The sequence below is a fragment of the Erythranthe guttata genome, chromosome 5 (assembly GCF_056151865.1).
Source record: "Erythranthe guttata isolate IM_541 chromosome 5, IM_541, whole genome shotgun sequence".
Taxonomy (NCBI): Eukaryota; Viridiplantae; Streptophyta; class Magnoliopsida; order Lamiales; family Phrymaceae; genus Erythranthe; species Erythranthe guttata.
The window spans coordinates 17,756,958-17,780,654 of record NC_142537.1 but is presented as its reverse complement, the minus strand read 5'-3'; the positions used below and the strand labels follow the sequence as shown (position 1 = coordinate 17,780,654).

The window sequence follows — 23,697 nt, the reverse complement described above, 5'->3', positions numbered from 1 at the left end:
AAAAAAATAAAAAAAGAACAAAATAAGTTGAGCTCGAGTTCGATAAACTACAGTGACCGAGAAAGCTGATAAAGCTGATAAACTCGACAAAAGCTCGATAAACTCCGGTCGAGCTTGAGCCTAGAAAATGGCATCTGGAAAAGTAAATAAAAATATTTATATAAATGTTAATGAAACCGAAGATCAAATTGCTATAAGTCAAAACTAAATTAGATCATAGCAAAATAATGAAAATAAAACATTGTAAATAAGAAACACACAAATTATTAAAATTTTATAAAATTCTGTTTACGTTTGACCTTTTTTCACAGTTGACTAATATTAAACGTTGAAATAAATGAATTTTATATCCCATTTTGTTCAGAAAAAAGAAAAGGAAAAAAGAAAGAAATTACATTAACCCGGATACTTGATACGGGCCGGGCCGGGCCGGGTCGGATCGTCGAATTGGTTCTAGGTAAAACAATTTTCCCCTCTCTCCTCTCGTCGTTCTCGTAAGAACACTTGTAAATTCTCATCACCATTTATTTTTGCTTCTCTCTCACACAGATCCAACCCCCACTCCATTGCTCTGCTGCTGTAATCTCCATCTCTTTCTCTCTCTAGGTGATTGCATTTATTTGCTTTACCGTAATTTTTTCTTGTATTGTTTATGGGGCAAAGATGATTTCATAAGAAACCAGGGTTTTAGCGTCCGAAATTAAAGTAAATTAAGTTGGGGGAATAATTCGTTTCCTTTTTCTTCGTTAATTAATTCAGCTGTGTGTGCACGAACTGGTTGTTTGCTGTTTGTTGTTGCTCCAAACATTATTTATTAAAAATTCTTCTTATCTCTCATGGGAGAAAGCTGAAAGCTTGAAGTTCTGGTTCGGTTGGAAAGACTCTTTTTAGTTCCAATTGTAGTTTTTTCTATTTGATTTTTGAATTATGTAATGTAAGAGCCTTCAAAAAATGCTTGACAATTGGGATTATTGAAGTTGATAATTTGTTCGTTTTATCGAAGCTGCTGTCGTTGCATCATGTATTCTTTTTTCAATTATGATGTGTTTGACATACATTGTTATTTTTGTGTTATGTAGTTCAAAACTTCGAAAAATTAAAATGAGTGCTCGAAAGAAAACACCGTTCCAGAAGCACAGAGAAGAGGAAGAGGCAAAGAAAAAGGCATCTACATTGCTCGTTTCCTTTCAATCTTCGAACTAGTGATTTTTTCTAGTATTTTTTTCATAGTGTTGCTGTATAATTTTTTTAAATTTTACTTTATTTCTTGATATTTTTAGAGGGCGGAGGATGAAACAGCTCGATTATATCAAGAGTTTCTAGAATCGTTTCAGTCTGATGACGCTCCAGGGTCGAAGGCCTTTGTCAGAGGTGGGACAATTAACCCTAACGACAGGGTGAAGAATGATGCTGAAGGTTAGTTGCAATTTTGATCGTCTTTCTGTCAATTTTTTTTTTATACTGGAATAAGTAAATATATAACTCTATGCAATGTGGATACATGAGTAACTTCTTATTTCTTTTACACGGATCCCTTTGTAAAAATATGGGCTTTTTCTATTCATTCGCGGATGGCAGGTGGAAATCCCAAAGATGAGGGTTCTGGTATAAAGAAAGGGAGTAGGTAAAACTAATGCTTTTGATCAACTATTTTGCAACTCTTGATAATCACGGTGAAAATATCATCAAATCCAGATTCTGCTGTTTGGTTTTTCTAGTAATTGTGTTAGCTAATTAATTTCATATCATTGACCTCTTGTTAATATTTGTCGTCCAGATATCAATTACTGCTCGTTCAGTTTAAACGATCTAAAAGAGACTAATGTTAAATTGTTATAGAGATCATTTTATTATTAAGGAAGTGTGTTTCATTAAAGGCCAAAGCCAGCCATTACTCTAGACATGAAAAATATATGACTACTTATTTCCTTTTTTAAGATTATTACTACGAGATATAGTCAGGATACTTGTGTTTACTTGACTGCGCTTCTTCTCTCGCTTGTCTTAGTCTTTTACATATGCTTGATCTGATTTCATTATTCCATGCATGTGGGAAATTTAGTTTTATTAGTCTTTCTTGTACAGATAAGAAGGTGTTGATGATATCATCTATGAAGTCTTGTATTTTAGTCTTCTAGTTTGCGCTGGTTTCTGTATACTAAAGTTTCTTGCAGAGAATTAAAAGAGCATGAACTTTTCTTTTCCCATATTCGGCCTATTAGTTTCCTCAAGAAAAGATAGTTGATTGCACACAGAGTTGGAATGTGGGAATAAGAAGCTCCAAGGAGCATGTCATGATCTGGTATCCTTTCGAGGTTGTCCGTCATTGTCTTACTATCTTAAACCCATGTGTGCCCATTCTCGAATTTACTCATCTAAATCCCCGTTCAAACATTCATCAAAGACTGTGATATTACTCAAAACTTATAAAGACTGTGAAGGAAAATTATGCAGTTAGATTCGATAGTAAGTAATGATTTTAAGACTTTTGAAAAATGGATATAGTGCTAATTATTAGTTTTATGAAAATTAGAGTATCGATGTCATAATATAAAGGGTAAATTACACACACCCCCCTGAGGTAAGCTTAAATAACTGTAAGGTCCCTATGGTATCGATAATTACGCTCAGCCCCCTGAAACGTAGTCAGAAACTCTAATGGGATAATGAATTGGATTCGTTATTCCGATAGGGTTCTAACGGACTATTGGTTTCAGAAAGTGGTGGAGAAAACAAAGAGCTATGGGTGATTTAAGAAATGTTCGGGAATGTTCGGGGAGCCATGTTACCCCATAGCTCTTTGTTGTCTTCACCACTTTCTGAAACCAATAGTCCGTTAGAACCCTATCGGAATAACGTATCCAATTCATTATCCCATTAGAGTTTCTGACTACGTTTCAGGGGGCTAAGTGTAATTATCGATACCACATGGACCTTACAGTTATTTAAGCTTACCTCAGGGGTGTGTGTGTAATTTACCCTAATATAAAAGTAGATGATCGAAAAAGTGGACTTATGATATGTTTTAAATCTAAAAGCATTCTAACTTTTGCATCAAATGGTTTTGACCTGCCATATTGTGAAAATATTACAAATAAGAATTCAAACACACGAGATAAAATAATCAACTGAGATTGAGAACCTATGCAGTTGGTGGTGGAAAATTGGTTTGAAATAATTCACCCCTGCTTCTAGGAAAGATGGTCTAAAGTGGGCTTTTACTGGTTCTCATTTATTTTTCCGTTTCTGTATAAATCCAATGTTTTCTTTACTTTTACTGTTCCTTCTTATATTATTTTCTTGAGTTCAGTTATCAGGAAATTCTTATTGTTGGCAGAGTACTAGATTATAGTTGAACTTCATGCAGGTATGTACCATCTTTCATCCCTCCTTCAATGGCCACTAAGGTTAAAGAGCATGAAAAGAAGGTTTGGAACCAAGCTTGAATTTTACAAGTTTTTCACTATAGTTATGGGATTATTTTCTGAAACAGTTTTACTTTATGTCTTAAACAATGTATAGAAGGAGGAGAAGCCAAAGGAGAAAGAAAAGGCTAAGTCTCGGAATATTGATCATTTTATGGAAGAATTGAAGCAAGAACAAGAAATGAGGGAGAAGCGGAATCAAGAGCGTGAAAAGTGGCAGGATACACGTCACAGTGACATTTCTACAGTAAGTGCACTGAAAACTGAGTTGTGACAATCAAAGCAGAAAAAATATGCCCTTGTTATCTTTTTTCCTTTTTTTAGTTGCAACACATTTTGGTACCCTATTAATTGTTAGGTTGCCATCTATACAGCAGGTGCACTTCTCCATGTCTGACCTGTTGCTTATAGTTAACAAATTTATAATGTCTTCATTAGAAAAGTATGGTTTTATAATTTGCATGTCGATTTTTCAGCCATCTAGCCGATTTGATGAGCTGCCGGATGAATTTGATGCATTGGGAAGGCCTGGATCATTTGATGATGGAGATCCCCAAACCACAAATCTTTATGTAGGGAACTTATCGCCTCAGGTGAGATTCCGTCCATCCTGTACCCTAATTGTGGATTTTCCACTTCCTTGGTTTTATTAGCTCATTTATAACCTGCCGGCTTACTGTTGAGGAAATTCTCATGCAATGTTTTTTTTATCGTTCAATTTCTTCATTGATAGGTGGATGAGAATTTTCTTTTGCGGACTTTTGGGAGATTTGGACCCATTGCCAGTGTGAAAATTATGTGGCCTAGGACAGATGAGGAAAAGAGACGGCTAAGGAACTGTGGTTTTGTGGCTTTTATGAATAGGCTTGATGCTCAAGCTGCAAAGGATGAAATGCAAGGTTTGTCTAAGGCTATTCAGAAGTACATATAAATATTTTTTTGTCTTTTTGTTGTGTTGTAGTTTTATTTTTTACGTATTTCATTCTTGAGTGAATAAATACGTATTTCCTTTTTGGTTGGTTCCCTATCTTTAGTATTAAATAGGATTGTGAGAAGTTTCTCAGATTGTGCATCTTGTGGCTCCTTGTTTCCTGCTAATTGAATGTTTGCTCCTGTATTATGTTGATATGTAGCATTTTGTCCTGTTACTTTTTATGTGTATAAAAATGTCTTGTACTGATGCAAGAACGACTGATTAGCTGAATACGTATTTTCACTTCAGGAGTAGTGGTCTATGAGTATGAACTGAAGCTTGGGTGGGGTAAATCTGTCTCTCTTCCATCACAAGCACTTCCTGCTCCACCTCCTGGACAAATGGCAATCAGGAGTAAGGAGGTCAGTTAAAATATTATTTTTCCCAAATTAACTGATTGATATTTTTATATATGTCATGTATAAGACCTTGCCCTCTTATTTCGTAGTGTTCGATGAGATTGATTTCTCAACTAAGAAACAATTTGATTTTAGAATATATCCTTTTATGCTCTCTCTAATTTAGTAAATGAGTCTAGCTAATATTTTTAATGTTTTTTTATTCTTGTCAGGGTGCTACTGTGATCTTGTCCGGTCCTTCTGGTCCGTCGGGCCCACCAGTAAACTCAATTCCAGGCCATAACTCTGAACTGGTAGGTTATCTCATACATGCATGATTCATCTTGGCATGCAAATTTCATTAGCAGAAGCTGTAAATTTGAGCTTCGCCCATGTAATTGGGAGATGTTGGTAGGTTACATTTTCTTGTGGAATTTTGAAACCGACTGAAAAAACTAGCCAGATATGTTAAGGGAAACACGAGTACTCTACTACTCACCATTTAATATTTGGCCAGGTTATTTTGCAACAAGCTACATAATTTGACTGCAAGGTTTTTTTCATATTAGAAATTTATATGCCACACCAGAGAAAGGCATTGTAATTAGTAGCACTTTTCATTTTCTGTCATCATTACTCTCGATGTTGAGTATGATTGATGATGCATTTGCTTTGCTTTGATTTGTAGGTTCTTACTCCAAATGTACCTGATATTAAAGTCGTTCCTCCTGATGACAATCATGTTCGGCATGTCATTGATACAATGGCCCTCTATGTACTTGATGGAGGTTGTGCTTTTGAACAAGCAATTATGGAGCGGGGCCGCGGAAATCCTCTCTTCAGTTTTTTGTTTGAACTTGGCTCGGAAGGGCATAGTTACTATGTTTGGAGGCTCTACTCCTTTGCTCAGGCAAGTTTGTTGTTTGACAAAATAGAAGTATTGTATGTGTTTCTATGATGCAAATAATTAAAATTTTATTTTAGTCTCAGTAGACATGTCAAGTTGTAAATTTAGTGCTGCGTTTGTGCTTAAGCACTTCCAACTATGAATACTAGTTACTCCACACCATTGAAAGCCTTTCATCATTTTGGATGTTCGTCAAGGATTGTTCTTTCGAACATATCTATTTTCTCTCTAGTTCCACTTTAAGTATATGACTTAACTAATGGGGATTCCTTGTATACTTCGGTGGTATATATGGGAAGTTACTTGATCCAATTTCAAATCTGTGTTAAGATCCTTTCCGATTCAATCTAGGTTAATTGCTGCCATAATTCTCTGATAGTAGGAGCAACTAACAAATTACTGATGTCAAATTAAATTGGTATGCATAATTACAGGGGGATACACTTCAGAGATGGCGCACAGAGCCTTTCATCATGATCACTGGCAGTGGAAGGTATACCAAGTTGTTTCTTGAACTGAAAACTTGCACAAAATCCTCATTTTTCCTTCAATTTGTATACATTGCGAGAGAATCCCTGAATCGTACCGTACATGTTTAAAAAAAAATGGTAGAGGGGAAGCTATGTGAAGAGACACCTATTCAATGGAGTAGATGATCTTTGGGGATAATGCTTCGTATTTCATAATCTTTCATAGTACACCTTTTTACTTACTTCATGCTATTTGTATGTGAAGATGGATACCACCTTCTTTACCGACAGCAAAAGGGCCAGAGCATGAAAAGGAGGGTGGGGGAACTTATGCTGCGGGGAAAAGCAAAGTACTTTCCTAATCTCTTATGTGCTCTTAGCTGGAGATTAAATTTATTTCATTTTAATAGCTAAGCTTTAAATTTTATGGAGATCCTCACTGGTTCCATCTCGTGATTCTTACAGCGTGTGGAGATGGAGCGGACCTTGACAGATGCCCAAAGAGATGAATTTGAGGATATGCTCCGTGCATTAACATTAGAAAGAAGCCAAATAAAAGAAGCTATGGGGTTTGCCCTGGATAATGCTGATGCTGCTGGAGAGGTAATTGTCTTAAGCGGGTCCGAAGACTCTGTAATAATAAAACATCAATTCTGTAATGAAAGTCTCTTCATTGAAATTAGGCACCAAAAAACAGCGAATAGCTGAAATTAAATCTACCTTTAAATGGAGTGAGGATTATGTTTGTATATAGCCCGGTTAATATATTTTTTTTACTATCATTTGTTTGTGTCATTATTCCATAATCACTCCGGTTGATCAGATTGATATTGTTTCATTACAGGTGGTTGAAGTCTTAACCGAGTCCTTAACTCTGAAAGAAACACCAATTCCAACAAAAGTTGCAAGGCTCATGCTTGTCTCAGACATACTTCACAATAGCAGTGCCCCTGTGAAGAACGCATCTGCTTATCGCACCAAATTCGAAGCAACTATACCAGACATTATGGAAAGCTTTAACGACCTATATCGTAGTGTAACTGGACGAATGACAGCTGAGGCACTTAAAGTAAGCAATTCGTTATTATTTCCCAGTAATTTTACTTCATCTCCTTTATCAGTAGCTAATTCATCTCCCTATTTTTGCAGGAGCGTGTTTTGAAAGTTCTTCAAGTATGGGCAGATTGGTTTCTTTTTTCGGATGCATATATTAATGGTTTGCGAGCCACCTTTATCCGTTCGGGTAGCTCAGGTGTTACCACTTTCCATTCTATATGTGGTGACGCCCCTGAGCTAGAGAGGAAGCCTGGTTCTGCTGACCATGGTCAAGGCGAAAAGATTAACCATGGTCAAGACGCTGCATTAGCAATCGGAAAAGGAGCTGCCATGAAGGAGCTTTTGACTTTGCCACTTAATGAGCTCGAAAGACGATGCAGGCACAATGGTTTATCTCTGGTTGGCGGAAGAGAAACCATGGTGGCACGGTTGCTTTATCTGGAAGAAGCAGAAAAGCAAAGGGGATCTGAGATAGACGATGAATTGAAATCTGGACGTAGCCAATTGGGATCTGGCAGATACCAAAGTGGGCAAAGGGAATCGAAGTTTGAAGCGGGTCCCGCTGAAACGTCAGGATGGAACAATAGCAGGGTGGATGAAATGGTTCCGAAAGTAACGGGGGCAGTATTTTTGCCCCTATCTGATCAAAAGGAACTAATCAATGCTAGAGATGGAGGAAGTGAATCTATACTGCCAGCCTCTAAGTGGGCCAGAGAAAACGAAGAAAGTGACGATGAAAACGAGAGAAGTACAAAGGAGTTGGGGTTGACTTATTCATCTTCTGGAAGTGATATGGCAGGTGATGCTGACCCGTACAAAACCGAGGAGCGCGGAATTACTAATGATGCCACTAATTCAGCGTATGTTGATGGTGGAATGAACGAAGAACAGAGGTAACTGGAATTATTTAACATTTAGGAAAAAAAATTATAGCTTTTGTTTTGACTATGTTGGATTGCCATTTCTTAAAAAAGAATTCGACATTCCACGAGTAGTTGTCTCTTTTCTTGAATAGTTGAATATAGTTTTCATATTCTTAAATTTATGGTCTTTTGGTTGTGTAACAGACAAAAATTGAGGCGGCTCGAGGTTGCTTTAATGGAATACCGTGAATCTCTTGAAGAGCGAGGATTAAAAAATTCCGATGAAATAGAGAAGAAAGTCGCCGTTCATCGGAGTCGATTACAAGCTGAATATGGTTTACTGGATTCAAATGCAGATGCGTCTGGCAGAAGTAAGTATCCAAGCATTTAAATTGAGAGATACTGCGAAAATGCATCAAAATTATATTTATCTCTCTTATTGTTTGCATGTATAATAATATTGAGATTGTGGAATTGCAGAAAAGTCGAGTTTAGATGGGAGGGGCCCACATGAGGATTCGCGTGACCGTTTAAAGAAGCGTCACCGAAGCTCGAGCAGGAGCGAAAGCCCTCAAAGGAAACTGTCCACTCGAGATAGAGATAGAGAGAGAGGGAATGACGCAAACCGGGAGAGGGAAAGACGCCGTGATAGGGAAAACGATGATCGGGAGAGAGAAAGAGATCGAAGGAGGGTAAAATGAAATGAATGACTTGTGTTTCTTTTTTTTTTTTTTTTTTTTTTTTTTATAAGGTAGAAATTGTAAGGACAAGTAACTATTCCTGCAACTGTAAACTTTTTTGATTTATGGAACTTAGAAGTTAGAAGTTGTTATTTTGCTCTGTGGATGTAATTTGTAAAGTTGAGTTTCTTTGACCAAACTTACTTATATTTCCAAAGATTTTCATCATAAATTTGGATAGTTGACTTTTATAAAATATTATTATTTGAAATCTCAAATCTGACTTAATTACAAAATATATATATAGTGAATTTTCGAGATTAATTTGTATTTTAACATTAAATTTATAAAATATTATTTGAAACACTTACTCCCTCAAGTTCCATTTAATTTGTATTTTAAGTTTTAATAATTTCTCCTAAAAGAAATAACCAAAAAGAATAATGAAGTTATATTATTAAGAATATCTATTTAAAAATATAATATTTTAAAATTAAAATTAATAGCCCTTTATGAGGCAGGGAGAGAATGTGTTTGGCTACGATCCGTTATTTCCCATATACGAAATTCCTGCCAATTACATCCAGTTACAGACACGCCCACAGTCATTTACGAAGACAATGCTGTTTGTATAGCGCAAACAAGGGGCGGATACATAAAAGGTGATAGGACCAAACATATATCACCAAAGTTCTTCCACACATATGAGCTTCAGAAGAATGGAGAGATCGATGTTCGACAAGTTCGCTCATGCAACAATCTTGCTGATTTATTTACAAAGTCCTTACCGACTTCTACATTTGAGAAGTTGGTATATGCCATTGGAATGAGAAGAGCCAATGTGAAGCAAGATTGACGGCCGGTTTTGGAGGCTATACTGTTCATTTCAGGGGGAGCAATAGTGCGCTGCACTCTTTTTCCATTTTTGACTGCTTTTGTCCTGTTGGGTTTTCCAGCAAAGGTTTTTAATGAGGCAGCTTATGCACGCGGCTTGGATTTGAGTTATGCACTTTTTTCTCCTTTTGATCGGTTTTATCCCACTGAGTTTTCCGGCTTGAGGTTTTTAACGAGGCATATATTTTCACTCATCCACTTTGCAGCCACTATCGATAATAGTTAGTTCAAGGGGTAGTATTATAATATATAATATGTTTCTTATGGACTAAGTATTAAACACCACGGGTCAACATCTCCCTTTTACTTATCTTAGAATAGCATGACAATGCTATTTAAATTTGTGTATAAATATATGATATTGTGAATGGCAGCAGAACACAATGGGGATGTTTGGTTATGTTTCCAAAACGAATTTCTAGTTTTCAAAATTTCTGATGGAAAAAGTAGATTATTGGTTTTTGTGTAGAAAATGGGAATATGTTTGGATGAAGTGGTATTTTTAGTTTTATGTAGGTGTAGAAATGAAAATATGTTTGGTTGTGGGAATTTTCTCTACGAAAGGACGTGCAAAAGTAGAATATAATGATTGGGATGATGATTGTGATTATTATTATTATTATTATTATTATTATTATTATTATTATTATTATTATTATTATTATTATTATTATTATTATTATTATTATTATTATTATTATTATTATTATTATTATTATTATTATTATTATTATTATTATTATTATTATTATTATTATTATTATTATTATTATTATTATTATTATTATTATTATTATTATTATTATTATTATTATTATTATTATTATTATTATTATTATTATTATTATTATTATTATTATTATTATTATTATTATTATTATTATTATTATTATTATTATTATTATTATTATTATTATTATTATTATTATTATTATTATTATTATTATTATTATTATTATTATTATTATTATTATTATTATTATTATTATTATTATTATTATTATTATTATTATTATTATTATTATTATTATTATTATTATTATTATTATTATTATTATTATTATTATTATTATTATTATTATTATTATTATTATTATTATTATTATTATTATTATTATTATTATTATTATTATTATTATTATTATTATTATTATTATTATTATTATTATTATTATTATTATTATTATTATTATTATTATTATTATTATTATTATTATTATTATTATTATTATTATTATTATTATTATTATTATTATTATTATTATTATTATTATTATTATTATTATTATTATTATTATTATTATTATTATTATTATTATTATTATTATTATTATTATTATTATTATTATTATTATTATTATTATTATTATTATTATTATTATTATTATTATTATTATTATTATTATTATTATTATTATTATTATTATTATTATTATTATTATTATTATTATTATTATTATTATTATTATTATTATTATTATTATTATTATTATTATTATTATCATCATCATCATTATTATTATTATTATTATCATTATCATTATCATTATCATTATTATTGTCATTATTATCATCATCATCATCAAAAGTTCTAATTGTACAAATGACAGATGAATCAAGCAAGTTTCTAGTTATAAAAAAAAACACAAATGCACAACATTAGTTAGGTCTAAAAGTCGAATTGTAATACAAGCCGCAAAATTACTTGATAATCCGCCACTATTTGTCGGATCAAGTAAAAAGTGATACATAATAAGTACATTACATATACAATACAATACGGAATAATATATAATATTAGTAAGTCGTGGAGTAACCCAAGTCGTTCATTAACATAATCACAGTTCCCAAAATGGCAACTTGGGAGTTGACGCTCCCGTGGATTGCTCGCTCAATGTAGGCATCGTAAATGTTCCTTCAGGGGTGAAAACAGGTCCAGTGAAACGAGACTCCCTATCTGAAAGAATTTCGTGAGCAGGAGTATATTGCACTTTCATTTCTTCAGTTCGTGTGCCTTTGCGAATCTTCATTGTGTTTCTTGCATATTTATCTGTGGAAGAGTCCGAGATCTCAACCGGATCATTTGCATTAAAGCCACTTCCCGTTTTTCGTGTCTTGGAGCCTTGTCCTATTTTAGTTGCGTTTGATCCATGTCCTGCTTTGGTTCCTGCAAAGAGTTTCTTCACTGGCGGAACATTGAAATCGTCATTACTTCCAAATAATAGCTCCAAATAATGGCGGTACACGTGAGAGGATCCCACCCAAATCCAGTTTTTTTTGTGATCAAATCATGAAATTTCCGCCAAAGCACTCTTAGCCTACATGCTTTACCCTTAAGTTGAGTAACTGTGTACTCCTTCCTATGTTTTACAAACATTTCTGCAGCAATTCCTTTATAGATCTGATCACTAAACGTAGAAGATAAGAACTGGCCTTTTTCAAATTGACTATGCATTAGTTCCAAAAAGGTTCCTATTGTACGTAGATCCCAAGAAGCATCATCTTTCCGAGTTCGACATGGTTTGTCGATGTTATCGTCGAACATGCTACCTCCATCACCCAACTTTCCCTTTCCACTCATCTAAAATTAATTTTTTTCAAACGCATCACAAAACACAGGAAAAAAATATAAAATATTTTAATCCGTAGAGAAAGAGCAAAAACCAACCAGAAACATTGTACAAATTACTGCTTTTCAACCCAACTCACGTTACTCTAACCATTCAATCATATTTTACAAAATTTATAGACCTTCAGATTTAGTATAAAAAAATTGGCAGGTACTAAAGATTTTGTATAAATATGAGTACATTTAAAAAATTATACAAATACATCAAACGTACCTTGAATTTCTTCGATGTCGGAGAGGGGACGTTGTTTTCGCCGGAAGATTCGTCCTTAAAGCTAGCCGTCGTGTTCAAGTTTATTGCAGCCGTGAAATAGTGCGTTGAATTTTATTCCTTTTTTTCCTTCTAAAGCAGCTCTTTGTGAGGAAGAAGATTACAAATTATAGTACATAGAGAAAATGGAGGGTTTTTACAGAGAGAGAGTGGAGGGTGAGGGAGAAGACAAGGGTCATATTAATCATAGATGAGAGAGAGTAGAGGAGAGAGAATTTGGGAAAAGTAAAAAAAGAGAATGGAAACGTACGGGAAAAAGAGGAGAAAGGTGGGGTTGTTGAATATTTGTTGTGGATATTAATGTGTATTAATTAAAGATAAGTGTAATGGGAGAAAATAAAAAAACCAAATAAAGAAAAAATTATACACGTGGATGAGAGAGAGTATGTAAAGTGGATGAGAGAGAGTGTGTAAAGTGGGATGAGAGAGAAATATGTTAGTAGGTATTATTATAGGTTTGAAAAGTGGGAAAAGATGAATAGTGTATTTCTATTGGAAAAAATGTTAAGAAAAATAGGAATTTCCAAGTGAAAATCCTCAAACAAATATAATCCCGGTTTTATGTATAGTATAAAACTGAAAAGTGAGTTTAGAAATAGAACCAAACGTACCCAATGATTTTCAGCGAATGATGTTTTACACTATTCTCTATTAATATTACTTTTGCAAATACTTTGCTCTGTCAGTAACTATTTCGCAATTCGGTTCAATTATTATATAGTAATAGTTATATTCTATAACATATATATTATTTTTCCAATAATTTAAAATCCTTATACAATTAATTTATTTTAATTTTTTTTTTAAAAACTATATATATAATATAATGAATGAATTTTGTATCTGGTGAGAGGAAAAAGCGTAGTTAAAAGCTGAGATTCGCCGGCGGCCGTTCCCTCTTTCCTCCGCCTAACGAAATGGAAGAGAAGCCCTCGAATCTGAGTTCCTCTCCCACCTCCGGCAATTACACCACCAAAACCACCCAAGAACTCGCCGTTGAAGGCCAAAATCACCTTGAGGAAACTATCGATGCCGCCTTCTTAATCCTCTCCGCCATGAACGACGAGCTCTGCAACCCTAGCCTCTGGTCCACCACCTCCACCGCCGCCAATCCCATCACTACTCACCTCGGCGGCGGCGGCGCCTCCGCTAGTGTGGGCAACGGCGACGTATTGTCGGACTCCTCCTCCGCTTCTTCCTCCGCCTCCGCCTCTCAGTCTCATCCTCAAAATCACAACAGCTTTGACATCGGCGGTGGCGCCCTCGACGAGGCTAGGCTGCAGTACAAGTCCTCCGTCGCTTCACTGCGGTCTGTCCTCACCGCAATCTCGGCTGCGCAGAAGGTATGCTTTTGTTAGTTGTACGTCGTGCTTTTGTGCTTGTACCCTCTGATTTTATGTTACAATTCCTGAAAAAAAAAAACTATTTTAAATATCTTCCTACATGGAAATATGGTATCTTATTTCAATTCAATTGTCAATTGAAGTTCTTCCTCTGTGTGTGTGTGTGTGTGTGTGTGTTTACAAGATCTTTTCATTTGATGTTTATATCCAAAACGATGAATTGTTTTGAGTTCGTATATCGTTATATCTGTTTTTCGAATGTGATAATATGAATGCTTCTGCAAAATAACACACCATTTTATTTCATATAATAGTATCTCTCCATTATCAGTAAGAAACGATCGTTTTTTTTTCCCGATTAAAGTAGGCTAAAGTACCCGAAATGGTTCCGACGAGTGCTTCAGTATCTCTGACTGATCAAACGGAAATAGAGCAGCTTGAAGAGCAGCACTCTATCTTAAGAAAGGTACTATCACTTAATTTCGCATTTGCATATATTTTGTAATGGTCCCTAGTTCGTTGCTTCATTTCTTTTGCTGTTACGGAACGAATAGGTCCGGATTTCGTATGTGAAATTGAAATTGAAAAAAAAAAAAAAAGGAATCTTGAAATTGAAATTCGAGATCGGTCGTAAACTGTTGTAACGAGGGACGCGGGGCGAACTTTACTTTGTCGTGTCGTAGACATAACTGGCTGCTTATTTATTGTAGATTCTGATATACTTATGACAAACTGTTACAAGGATGCGATAATGTGTTAAAAACGAGTTATAGTGTTCTTTTTCTTCTTCTTCTTCATTGCGATCTGGTTTTTTGTTTTTGTTTTGTAATTCATAGATTTGTGCACACGAAGCGTTTTACGTGCGGAAAGTATCCACTGATTATCCATTGTGGTTTAAATTTGCAGGAAGTCGGAGAAAAGAACAAACAAATCAAGATCTTGATAGATCAGCTTCGTGATCTTTTGGCTGATATATCTACATGGCAAAGTCCCTGTGCAGTATGAGGCTAATTTACTATTCATGCAAGTTAGATATTTGCACAAGGTATGGAACAAATAGAATATACCTCAATTCGGAAAAAAAAAACTCGTTACTCTTTGCAATTTTTCGTGTTTTAGGGAGTCGAGGATGAAGCTATTTGATTCCTCTTAAAAGTTCATAATTTATTGTTGTTGCTTTTCCTTTCCTTGTCGCGATACGAACTTGTAACAATTTCGATTTTGATTTTGTGCAAAATTTAAATGTTGTCAAAACAGTGATCCATCCATATATTATTATTAGCTTCAATTCTCAGCAAAATACCGATACGAAAAAGGCTGAGAAGCCAAGAAACAAGAAACTCAAACCACACACTTCCAAGGGCGATTTCGTCTTTTCAAGTACTCTCCCCTCATCCAATTTTTATATCCGCGAATCTGTTCTCGACCGATTCAATTCAATCCACTCGGCTGGGGAAAATACCCAATTCACCCTCGCCAATCTCCAAAGCAGCTAAGAAAGCTTCCACGCGTGTTTCACCTCAAGAAACCGTAAATCTAGCAACAGCCAGCTATAGGGACAAAAGGGTCTTTTAGCACCGATAGAGGCTGACAGCTAACATCCTCGATCCCTTTATGGTACAACACTTTCTGCACGTAGAAAATCAAGTAGCACTGCAATGCTCTGACGACCTCTTCGTCCACTTCGTTTATCCAAGCGTCGTCACATTTGTACCACCGGTTCCTCAAACGTAAGTAAGTCACGTAATGTCCGGATTCCAACATCCCAGAATGAGTCACCACAGCAAAAACCTCGTACTCTGTCGGAATATCCGTTTCCTCGCCCTCGAAGGAGAATATTCTATTCCCGAATCTTTTTTTCACTATCGAAGAGGATAAATAAGGCCTCATGTCCAAGGAGAATGGGAACTGCAAATGGCGGTCGATTTTTCTCGACATTTTTCGAATTGAAGAATGCTCAAATCTTTTTATGTGCAAGCATAATACCAGTGGAAGTTTCCTGAGGGACATTTGCTTTAAAGAATCTTGTTTTTGCTGACAGTTTTCGCAGTATAGCTTTTGGTCTGATCCTAACTTTTCCGGTCTGGTGAAGAGTTCTAAGCAACCTGCGAGAGAGGATTCTGCTGAGGGCTTTTCGGTCATTTTCTTTGCCTTTGTGGGTATATCGGTGGGGCCCGTGTTTAAGTCGAGAGAAATGTCGAGAAATGGATCGTAAGTTGAGGAAGTAAATCCACATGATGTACAAGTGACGTCGGATCTTAACAGCCCCGAGAAAACCCTATGAGCAATACACTGGCAATCCTCGTTTTCTGTGAGAGAGAGAGTAAACATTTTTATTTTAATCAGTGAAAATTGTTAGATTAATCGAATCTTTCGACTCATATGAACATTTGAATTAAATCAAACTATTTAAACTATACTCGGTTACCTTTAAATGCCAGACTAGCTTTGCCCAATTTTTTGTGAATCCCATCGAGCACTGAAATAAAGAACTCGTGCGCATCTTGCTGCTCGTAACTAGCAAGATTCTCCGAATGCTGCCACCAGCTGAAAATGAATAATACAATTCAAAATTAAACCTAAATACGATTTTACAATACGGAAATGCTCAGGTGTCACTAATTTTTCGATCTTTATACAACGTTCGCAATAAAAAGACGATTTAAGCCAAATCATCATCCCATAAACACATCTTTCAAGCAACAAAAGCAATAACACAAAATTAATCTAAATATGATTTTTCTCAGAATTACGGAAATACATAGGTGCCACTAATTTTTCGATTTTTACACGAACATTCGTAATTAAAAAGACGATTAAGCCTCATCATTCCATAGACCTATCTTTCACTTCAAACAAGAAAGCAATAACTGAAATCCTCCATTCTCCAAACAACAACAATCGATAAATCGGTAATAACCAACAAACGATAAATAATACGTGCAAAAAATACCCGATTCAACGAGATTAACCAACCTGTAAAGAAACTTAGCAGGACTATAAGGCGCCTTTTCACCCGAAAAAACAGCCGAAAAAATAACATCTACGTCGCAAGGCAAACACAATCGATCGTCGGAGCTTTTCCTGCAGCTCTCGTGACTATGCTGATCGCTAAGAAAGTAATCCCTCAAAGGCGGGGCATGAATCAACGCCTGCAACACGGAATTCATAAAACAAGTGCTGCCGAGATTATTCAAACCCCTCAACCCCAACGGAACACACGACTTCGATTTCTTCTTCCACCTCAAAACAACCGATCTCCTCTCATTTTCCGAATCGAATCCGCCACCGCCACCTCCAAAATCCAATCTTTTCCTCTTACTAAACCTCGATTCACCGTTTCCCGAAAGCCCGTTTCCGATTCTTGGCAATCCCATCAACTGTTTGCTCACAACCGCATTGTCGAATTCGGGATCGTAGATTTGATCGCAGCACACGCTGCAGTAAAGCTCGGCCCTTTCGATATCGATATATATATCGTGGCCGGGTAACGATTCACTGTGCAAAAGGGTGTGATCTGATTGGGGGGTTTTACAACATATCACTGAGGAACAGATCAAACACATGAAGAATCTGCCACCGCGGCGGTGGTGGCGGCGGTGGTGGTGGTGGTGGCTAGGACAGACACTGCATCTGGGCATCTCTGATTCGCACTTGTCGATCTTTGCGCCGCCGTATGGGCTGAATTTCAGTAAATCTTTGATCGAATTGTAACCCGTTACGCCGTGTTTGGACTTGTAATTAAGCAGATGCTTGCATTGGTTAGGGATTGTGTAGGAAGAATTTCTTGCTGACATGATCAATCAAAAAATAAAAATTGAATCTTTATTTATCAAATAGGGAAACTGGATTGTGGAAAGAATGGTGAAGATTTAATCAGACACTGAAAAATCAAGAACCGTGTTGATCTGATGAGGTATTTAGGGTTGACTTAAAAATGATTTTGAAGTTGTATTAATGGATTAATTTTTTTTTTTTTTTTTTAATTTATTAAATTTTTTTTTTTTTTTGGAAGAAATGAAAGTGAAGAGTGGTGGCAAAAGGTTGAAGGAAGGAGACCGACTCATGTTTTCTGGTGTGGCTGCTGACTACAGAACAATCTGTTCAATCCCACCCTACTTTGCTGGACAGATCTCAGCCGTTGATTTTTGGTGATTAGATTGGGCCATTGGATATTCGTGGACCCCACATCAAATTCCAGGCGGGTATATATGTTAATTACATTCCTAAAGAAAATTGCTCAGCCTTTTTTTTTTTTTTTTTTTTTTTTTTGTTTTGAAAACTATTTTTTGCTCAATGCGTGATGATGATTTTTTTTTTTCTTTTTGTAATACCGATTTTATATTACCTTAGGTGTAAAAGAAATCATATACGTGATATTTCGATAATTATTAATTAATTAATTAAAAGGATAATTTCTTGAGTTTTATTGCCGAAATAAATGTAGTTTAATTAATTTCCTTTTCGGGCTTGGAAAAGAACACAAAAATAAAAAGCCCAAATAAGAAATAAGGCCCAAATACAAAAACCAACGAGGCCCGCATCTCTTGTATTCATTATTCTCCCACATCGAGAAAACAAAGCATTTATTTGTACTTTATATAATTCTGCATAGTAAGTATGGATTGTCCCTTCGGGGACATCCGATAAAATTGGAACGATACAGAGAAGATTAGCATGGCCCCTGCGCAAGGATGACACGCATAAATCGAGAAATGGTCCAAATTTTTTTTTTTTCTCTTTTCCCCCAATTTTACATAACAATGTTTTGAATTGAAATTTTCTATAATTCTTTGCAAAAATCGTGTGCTTATATAGTATACAATTTCTTCTTTTTTTTTTTTGGCTTGACTATTCAAAAAACCAATGAAGCAATTTTACATGAACTATTTCTTGATACTTATAAATAAACACAGATTTGAATGTTCAAAAAAATATTAATTTTCGTGATTTTGCATCAAAATCAAACCGTTTAATGCTCTCATTAGGGCAAGAAATAATGGTAATATTTTCGAATAGAAGTATGGTTATTTTAAGTTATCACATGTTGGTACATTGGTTTTCATTTTGTCTAGTCCTTGGATGAACTCTGGTCTATGTTGTTGTTTTGATGTTTGTTTTAATTTCTACCGAGTTTTAGTCTTGCGTTCGACTTTACTATTCCCGATAAACCTTATTTGTCATGGAAATTATCTCTAATTTGATTCGACTGCGTAGCGATACAAGAAATAGAAAATCAAGAATGTTGTCTCTGAAATTAATTAGGGTAATTATTGAATGTACTAATATAAATATATTACATGTTCTAAAATCAACTAATTAACCCTCCCAAAATCAACGGGCTCGAAATCAGACCTAAACTGAAAAACCTCGCGCGCATCTCTAAGCCTATCCAACTTCACCTTATTGATCAAACTTCGATCTTGAATTTTGTAAAACACGACTTCGTCAGCAGCCTTCAGGAATAGAATACCGGCATTGTACATACCAGCTGGATTAGCATATCTTTCAACCATGTCGTTTATAAGTACCTTTTTACTATTGGTCCTCCAATTGATCTTCGACTCGTTTTCTTCGTCGGTTAACCATATTTCCATATTAACGCTGTTGTTGCTATCTTCTTCTTGGGTAGTGCAAACCAATCCGAGCCTTCCCTCGTACTCCACCAACTTGTTCGATAATCTGTTGTTGTCGGTGTTGTGCAAGTGTTCTGGCAAAGTGAATATATGGAAAGATTCTTGTACTAGGTTAAATTTAAGGATGTTGTTATCGTTTGTCAGCCAGTGGATCGAGTTGTTGATCGAGACAGGTTGGGCTGAGTCGCGTATTAACTCGGGGTACGGCAAGTTTACGTCTTGTATTTTCCTCCATGCCCGTGTTTCTGAATCGAATATCTCGCAGTAGTATGTGCAGTACTCAGACCTAAAGAATTTTAAAAAAAAAAAGATTAATGAAATTATAACAGCGAAGAATTAAAAAAATCGAAACAATAGGTAAAAATATATAGAACGTACTCTTTAATACTGCCATCCCGCGATAATCGGACAATCTTGTAGCGCAGAGGAGTCGACCCGAGAACCATGATTGCCATCGAAACGGTAGTTGTGCAATCATCAAGTCGAGGTTTGGGCAAATCTTGCCATTGTTGAGTAGCCGGTTTGCAGACGCAGTACTGATAATCGTTAGAGTTCCTTTTTTTCAGACAACATAAAATCCCTTGATTGCATGAGGCCAATATCCTCGTATTCTCAGGCAACCTTAAAAACGGTAGTTTATTATTATTATTATTATCGAGGCACTCAAACATTGATACGTAGTTGGACTTTCGAACGTCTTGGACGAAATATCCGTACAAGTTGTTTGTATTTTGGCAGTAAAGAGGCATGAAACTCGATTCGTAGATAAGCTGTTTCCATTCTTTGCACACGGACTTGCATGTGTCCAATGTTTGCAACGACGTTGTTCGACTTATAATGTCGAATACTATGTCGGTTGGAAGTTTTTCGGACGATGATTTTCCCATCTTTTGGGATTTTAATATTGATAAATATTCTTGAATTTTTTTTTTTTTTTAGATTGATTCTGCTTTTGGATGGTGAAAAAGAGGAGAGAGAGAATGGGGTTTATATAGAAGGTCGTTTAGTTGTGCGTGAAACAGAGTCTCGAAGTAAAAGGAATTAATTTGAATTTTGAATGGAAACAGTCTTGTATTTGGTTTAGGATTTTGTTGCTGATTTAACTTAATTTAAAACATCCATACATTATTTAATTTCTCATAATTAATCTGTTTATCTATTTACATCCAGCAGATCCAAATCCAAGATTCCCTCCAGCAACATCGTACACCACCTCCAATGTCTTCTGCTGACTGTTCCCGAATATGCCCACGTCACCATCGTCGCTATTCCCTGCAAATGCCAGGCACACGCGGGTCCCACCGACCGCCACAATTATCCCCGATGGATCCAAGTCGACCCTCACATTGCCTCCGAATGTAAAAGACACGGTCGGCACAGTCACGCTCGTGTAGCCGCTCAGATCGTAGCACGTGTCCAGTATCGAATAAGCCGGTGCTCGCTTGTACTTGGCCATCATCTTCTTGAACGCACCGCTCAGTGCGCTGTACGCGGTAGGCGGGATCCGCGAGATCACCGTCCCCGAGTCTATAATGGTCCCACCCGCCTTGAAAACCGATCCGCTGATCGCCAGCTGGCGCCCTCCCACGCTTATCGATACAATGTCGATAAAGTAGAACGAACTCCCTTGTTGGTTAGTGGCGAAAGGGGTGAATTTGACGTTTCTTGAATTTCCGGTTTTGCCGAGTGTCAAGTGGCCGGTGGAGCTCGAAGTTGAGGGGAGGCAGTACGAGAAGTATTTGCCGTACTTTTGTGCCGTTTGTGAAATAATCGATAGTTTATCCCTTCCGAGTCCTAATAGCCCTGCGGTATTACCGAAAAGCCCCTGGTTGTTTTGGCCGCATCCGAATAGGAAAGCTTGGAAAACCTCGTTCGGTGCTATGGTTAGTTTGTCTTTGCTGAAGAATCCAACAGAGAAGGATTGATCGCCGTATTGAATGCCGTACACGCATGTGGCGGCATTGGTGCAGCCGGGGCTGTTTCCGGTGGCGGCAGAGAGCTGAGAGCATTGAGGCGAGTTGCAAGATACATTGGAGTATGAAGTTGAGTCGGAAGGGTTAAAAATCGGATCTTGCTGTTGGTAGCAAGATTTGACGCACGGCTGGCATTGAGTCCACGTCAGATCGCTGCCTGTGTCGAATATGAGGGATAGGGTTTTTTGGGGTGTGCCGAGGCCGAGGGTAACAATGTAATTTCCCGAGCCGAGTGACCGGCCGGATTGGACGGGGAGATTTACCTTTTTGCCCTTGATTTGGTTTTTCGTGTACGAGGTTTGTTTGATTCGGGCGTTGATTTTGTCGACTCGGATTTGGTCGTGGGAGAGGATTTCGCTTAGTAGCGGCGGCGGTGATGTGGCGGCGGAGGGGTTGTTTGGGCCACGTGAGCATGGGCCATGCTGGTGGAGAACTTCCAATGTTGATTGTCTCTTGTTGGAACCTGATTCAAGTTTTTTTTGATCAATTAGATACTTCTTTTTATTTTTTAATTTCTTGGGATTTCTTGAAATTGTTATATGCTTTTGTTTTCTTAGTGCAATCAAAAAATGTCACAATGAAACACTTAAAAAAGGATAAATTAAGGCTACGGCCAATGTAAGGTTAAATTACGAAAAAAATCCCTCATGTTTTAAGTAATTACAATCACCCCTCAAATTTTCTTACAGGTATACTCTTGTGGTGTTAAATTTAGTGGAATCTTCTAGGTTATATGGAATATTCTCAATTTTGTACCCGTTTTATCTCATTCGAGCTCCACATTTTGCAGTAAAATAATCATAAGATGTGTGTGTCTCTTAGCTTGTAAATATCAGATTGTGGTGCATCAGAAACGACATTTTTGCAGAAACGAGTACAAACTAGAGAGAACATTCCACGGAATCTAGAAGATTTTGTTAAATTTGACACCATAAGGATAGACATATAAGAAGATTCATAGTTGATGGAAGTGATTGTAATTATCCAAATATGAGGGGTTTTTTCGTAATATAATCTTCCTATAAGTTTTGTTTAATTATTGGATGAAGAAAAAAGCATAACTTGATACTGAATACAGCTGTGCAACACTTTTAAATGTTTCTCTTATTTTGCTTAACTTAACTCCAAATAATGCAAAAAAATTAGGTAGCAATAATTGTCATCAAATCAAAAGCAAAGATATATGAAACATGCATTATATTTCCTTTTGTCTGAAAACTTTTGAACTTGCTAATTAATTTATAGAGACACTAATCAGACAGTTTTAATTAGAAAACATGAAAATAATTAAGTCATCTGTATCAGATAACTAATTAATGAACAATGAACCATGAAAAAATGCTACAGAGAGAGAGAGAGAGAGAGAGAGAGAGAGAGAGAGAGAGAGAGAGAGAGAGAGAGAGAGAGAGAGAGAGAGAGAGAGAGAGAGAGAGAGAGAGAGAGAGAGAGAGAGAGAGAGAGAGAGAGAGAGAGAGAGAGAGAGAGAGAGAGAGAGAATAAATTAAAAACCTTTGAATTTGGTGGAAGGAGTGCAGACAGAGGCTGGCAAAAGAGAGCTGATTTCAAGAGTGTGGTAATGGATTTCAATGGCAGCAGCAGCAGAAGCACTATCTTTTCTTGCTTCCGAAGAAATGAATAAAAAAGAAGAAGAAGAATACACCAAAAATATTATCACCATTAATGAATAACTCATGAGACTGCAGGCCATCACTCAATATTATTAATTACTTTTTTTTTTTTTTTTTTTTTTTTGTAATAAGAAAGTTTTTGTGTTTCTTGACTTATGTATTGTGGGATTATTGCAAATTCATCGGCATGCATATATATAGATTTTTTTTTTTAAAGATTCCACGTCACCCCACCATGGAAATTTTTGTCTCCTTTTCTTGTTGAAAACATAGGAGGATTTTTGTAGAATAATTTAATAAGTCTTGTAAACCAAATCGAAAAATTGTTTTGTCAAAATTGCGAATTATAACTCGTAAAGAATCTTAAATCGTATTTTTATGTAGCAAAAATTTCTTTAACAAAAGATATATATTGCATAGAAAATCTACAACCAAACGAGAGTGTTATATGATAAGATGTAAATGTATTGGTAGTATGAGAAACTGTCGTATTTAACTGGTGTTTGTAATTAAAAACTTATATTCTAGCACAATTCTAAATTTTATTCTCAAAATAAATATATATTCAGAAAATCTTATAAATTGTACTATTTTAATAATCATGCTCTTAA

The 23,697-nt window shown here is 35.7% G+C and overlaps 5 protein-coding genes and 1 non-coding gene across 12 annotated transcripts; 3 read left to right on the top strand and 3 right to left on the bottom strand.

Annotated features, from left to right (window-relative positions):
* Nucleotides 1–441: 441 nt before the first annotated feature.
* Nucleotides 442–8,944, top strand: LOC105967129 (protein RRC1). Of its 7 annotated transcripts, none has more exons than XM_088818091.1 (18): nt 442–579; nt 1,080–1,164; nt 1,281–1,416; nt 1,579–1,624; nt 3,368–3,428; nt 3,523–3,672; nt 3,902–4,018; nt 4,159–4,324; nt 4,648–4,760; nt 4,970–5,050; nt 5,425–5,646; nt 6,078–6,136; nt 6,379–6,463; nt 6,579–6,716; nt 6,958–7,182; nt 7,263–8,062; nt 8,237–8,403; nt 8,513–8,944. In XM_088818091.1, the coding sequence occupies exons 2-18, from the start codon at nt 1,102–1,104 to the stop codon at nt 8,731–8,733; spliced, it is 2,850 nt and encodes a 949-aa protein (XP_088674217.1). In that variant the 5' UTR covers nt 442–579; nt 1,080–1,101; the 3' UTR covers nt 8,734–8,944. The 7 variants fall into 7 exon arrangements, with proteins under 7 accessions (XP_088674217.1, XP_012847160.2, XP_088674219.1 ...); XM_012991706.2 differs by having other exon boundaries at nt 483–606; XM_088818093.1 differs by lacking the exon at nt 1,579–1,624 and having other exon boundaries at nt 486–606.
* A 4,383-nt stretch (nt 8,945–13,327) lies between these two features.
* On the top strand, nt 13,328–15,149 carry LOC105967172 (mediator of RNA polymerase II transcription subunit). Its single transcript, XM_012991758.2, has 3 exons — nt 13,328–13,849; nt 14,217–14,315; nt 14,756–15,149. Exons 1-3 carry the CDS (start codon nt 13,424–13,426, stop codon nt 14,852–14,854), a joined length of 624 nt encoding a protein of 207 aa, XP_012847212.2. The 5' UTR covers nt 13,328–13,423; the 3' UTR covers nt 14,855–15,149.
* UBP22 (ubiquitin-specific protease 22) lies at nt 15,054–17,932 on the bottom strand. The gene is made up of 3 exons (XM_012991757.2): nt 16,826–17,932; nt 16,278–16,396; nt 15,054–16,158 (listed from the first exon to the last, which is right to left on the bottom strand). The coding sequence occupies exons 1-3, from the start codon at nt 17,644–17,646 to the stop codon at nt 15,386–15,388; spliced, it is 1,713 nt and encodes a 570-aa protein (XP_012847211.2). The 5' UTR covers nt 17,647–17,932; the 3' UTR covers nt 15,054–15,385.
* A 544-nt stretch (nt 17,933–18,476) lies between these two features.
* LOC148770818 (U6 spliceosomal RNA) lies at nt 18,477–18,579 on the top strand. The gene has a single exon (XR_016031456.1). It is a non-coding gene; the product is annotated as a U6 spliceosomal RNA (small nuclear RNA).
* A 531-nt stretch (nt 18,580–19,110) lies between these two features.
* LOC105967005 (F-box protein At5g49610) lies at nt 19,111–20,430 on the bottom strand. The gene is made up of 2 exons (XM_012991569.2): nt 19,864–20,430; nt 19,111–19,771 (listed from the first exon to the last, which is right to left on the bottom strand). The coding sequence occupies exons 1-2, from the start codon at nt 20,370–20,372 to the stop codon at nt 19,165–19,167; spliced, it is 1,116 nt and encodes a 371-aa protein (XP_012847023.2). The 5' UTR covers nt 20,373–20,430; the 3' UTR covers nt 19,111–19,164.
* A 129-nt stretch (nt 20,431–20,559) lies between these two features.
* LOC105967201 (aspartyl protease family protein At5g10770) lies at nt 20,560–23,522 on the bottom strand. The gene is made up of 2 exons (XM_012991795.2): nt 22,968–23,522; nt 20,560–21,921 (listed from the first exon to the last, which is right to left on the bottom strand). Exons 1-2 carry the CDS (start codon nt 23,164–23,166, stop codon nt 20,642–20,644), a joined length of 1,479 nt encoding a protein of 492 aa, XP_012847249.2. The 5' UTR covers nt 23,167–23,522; the 3' UTR covers nt 20,560–20,641.
* Nucleotides 23,523–23,697: the final 175 nt, after the last annotated feature.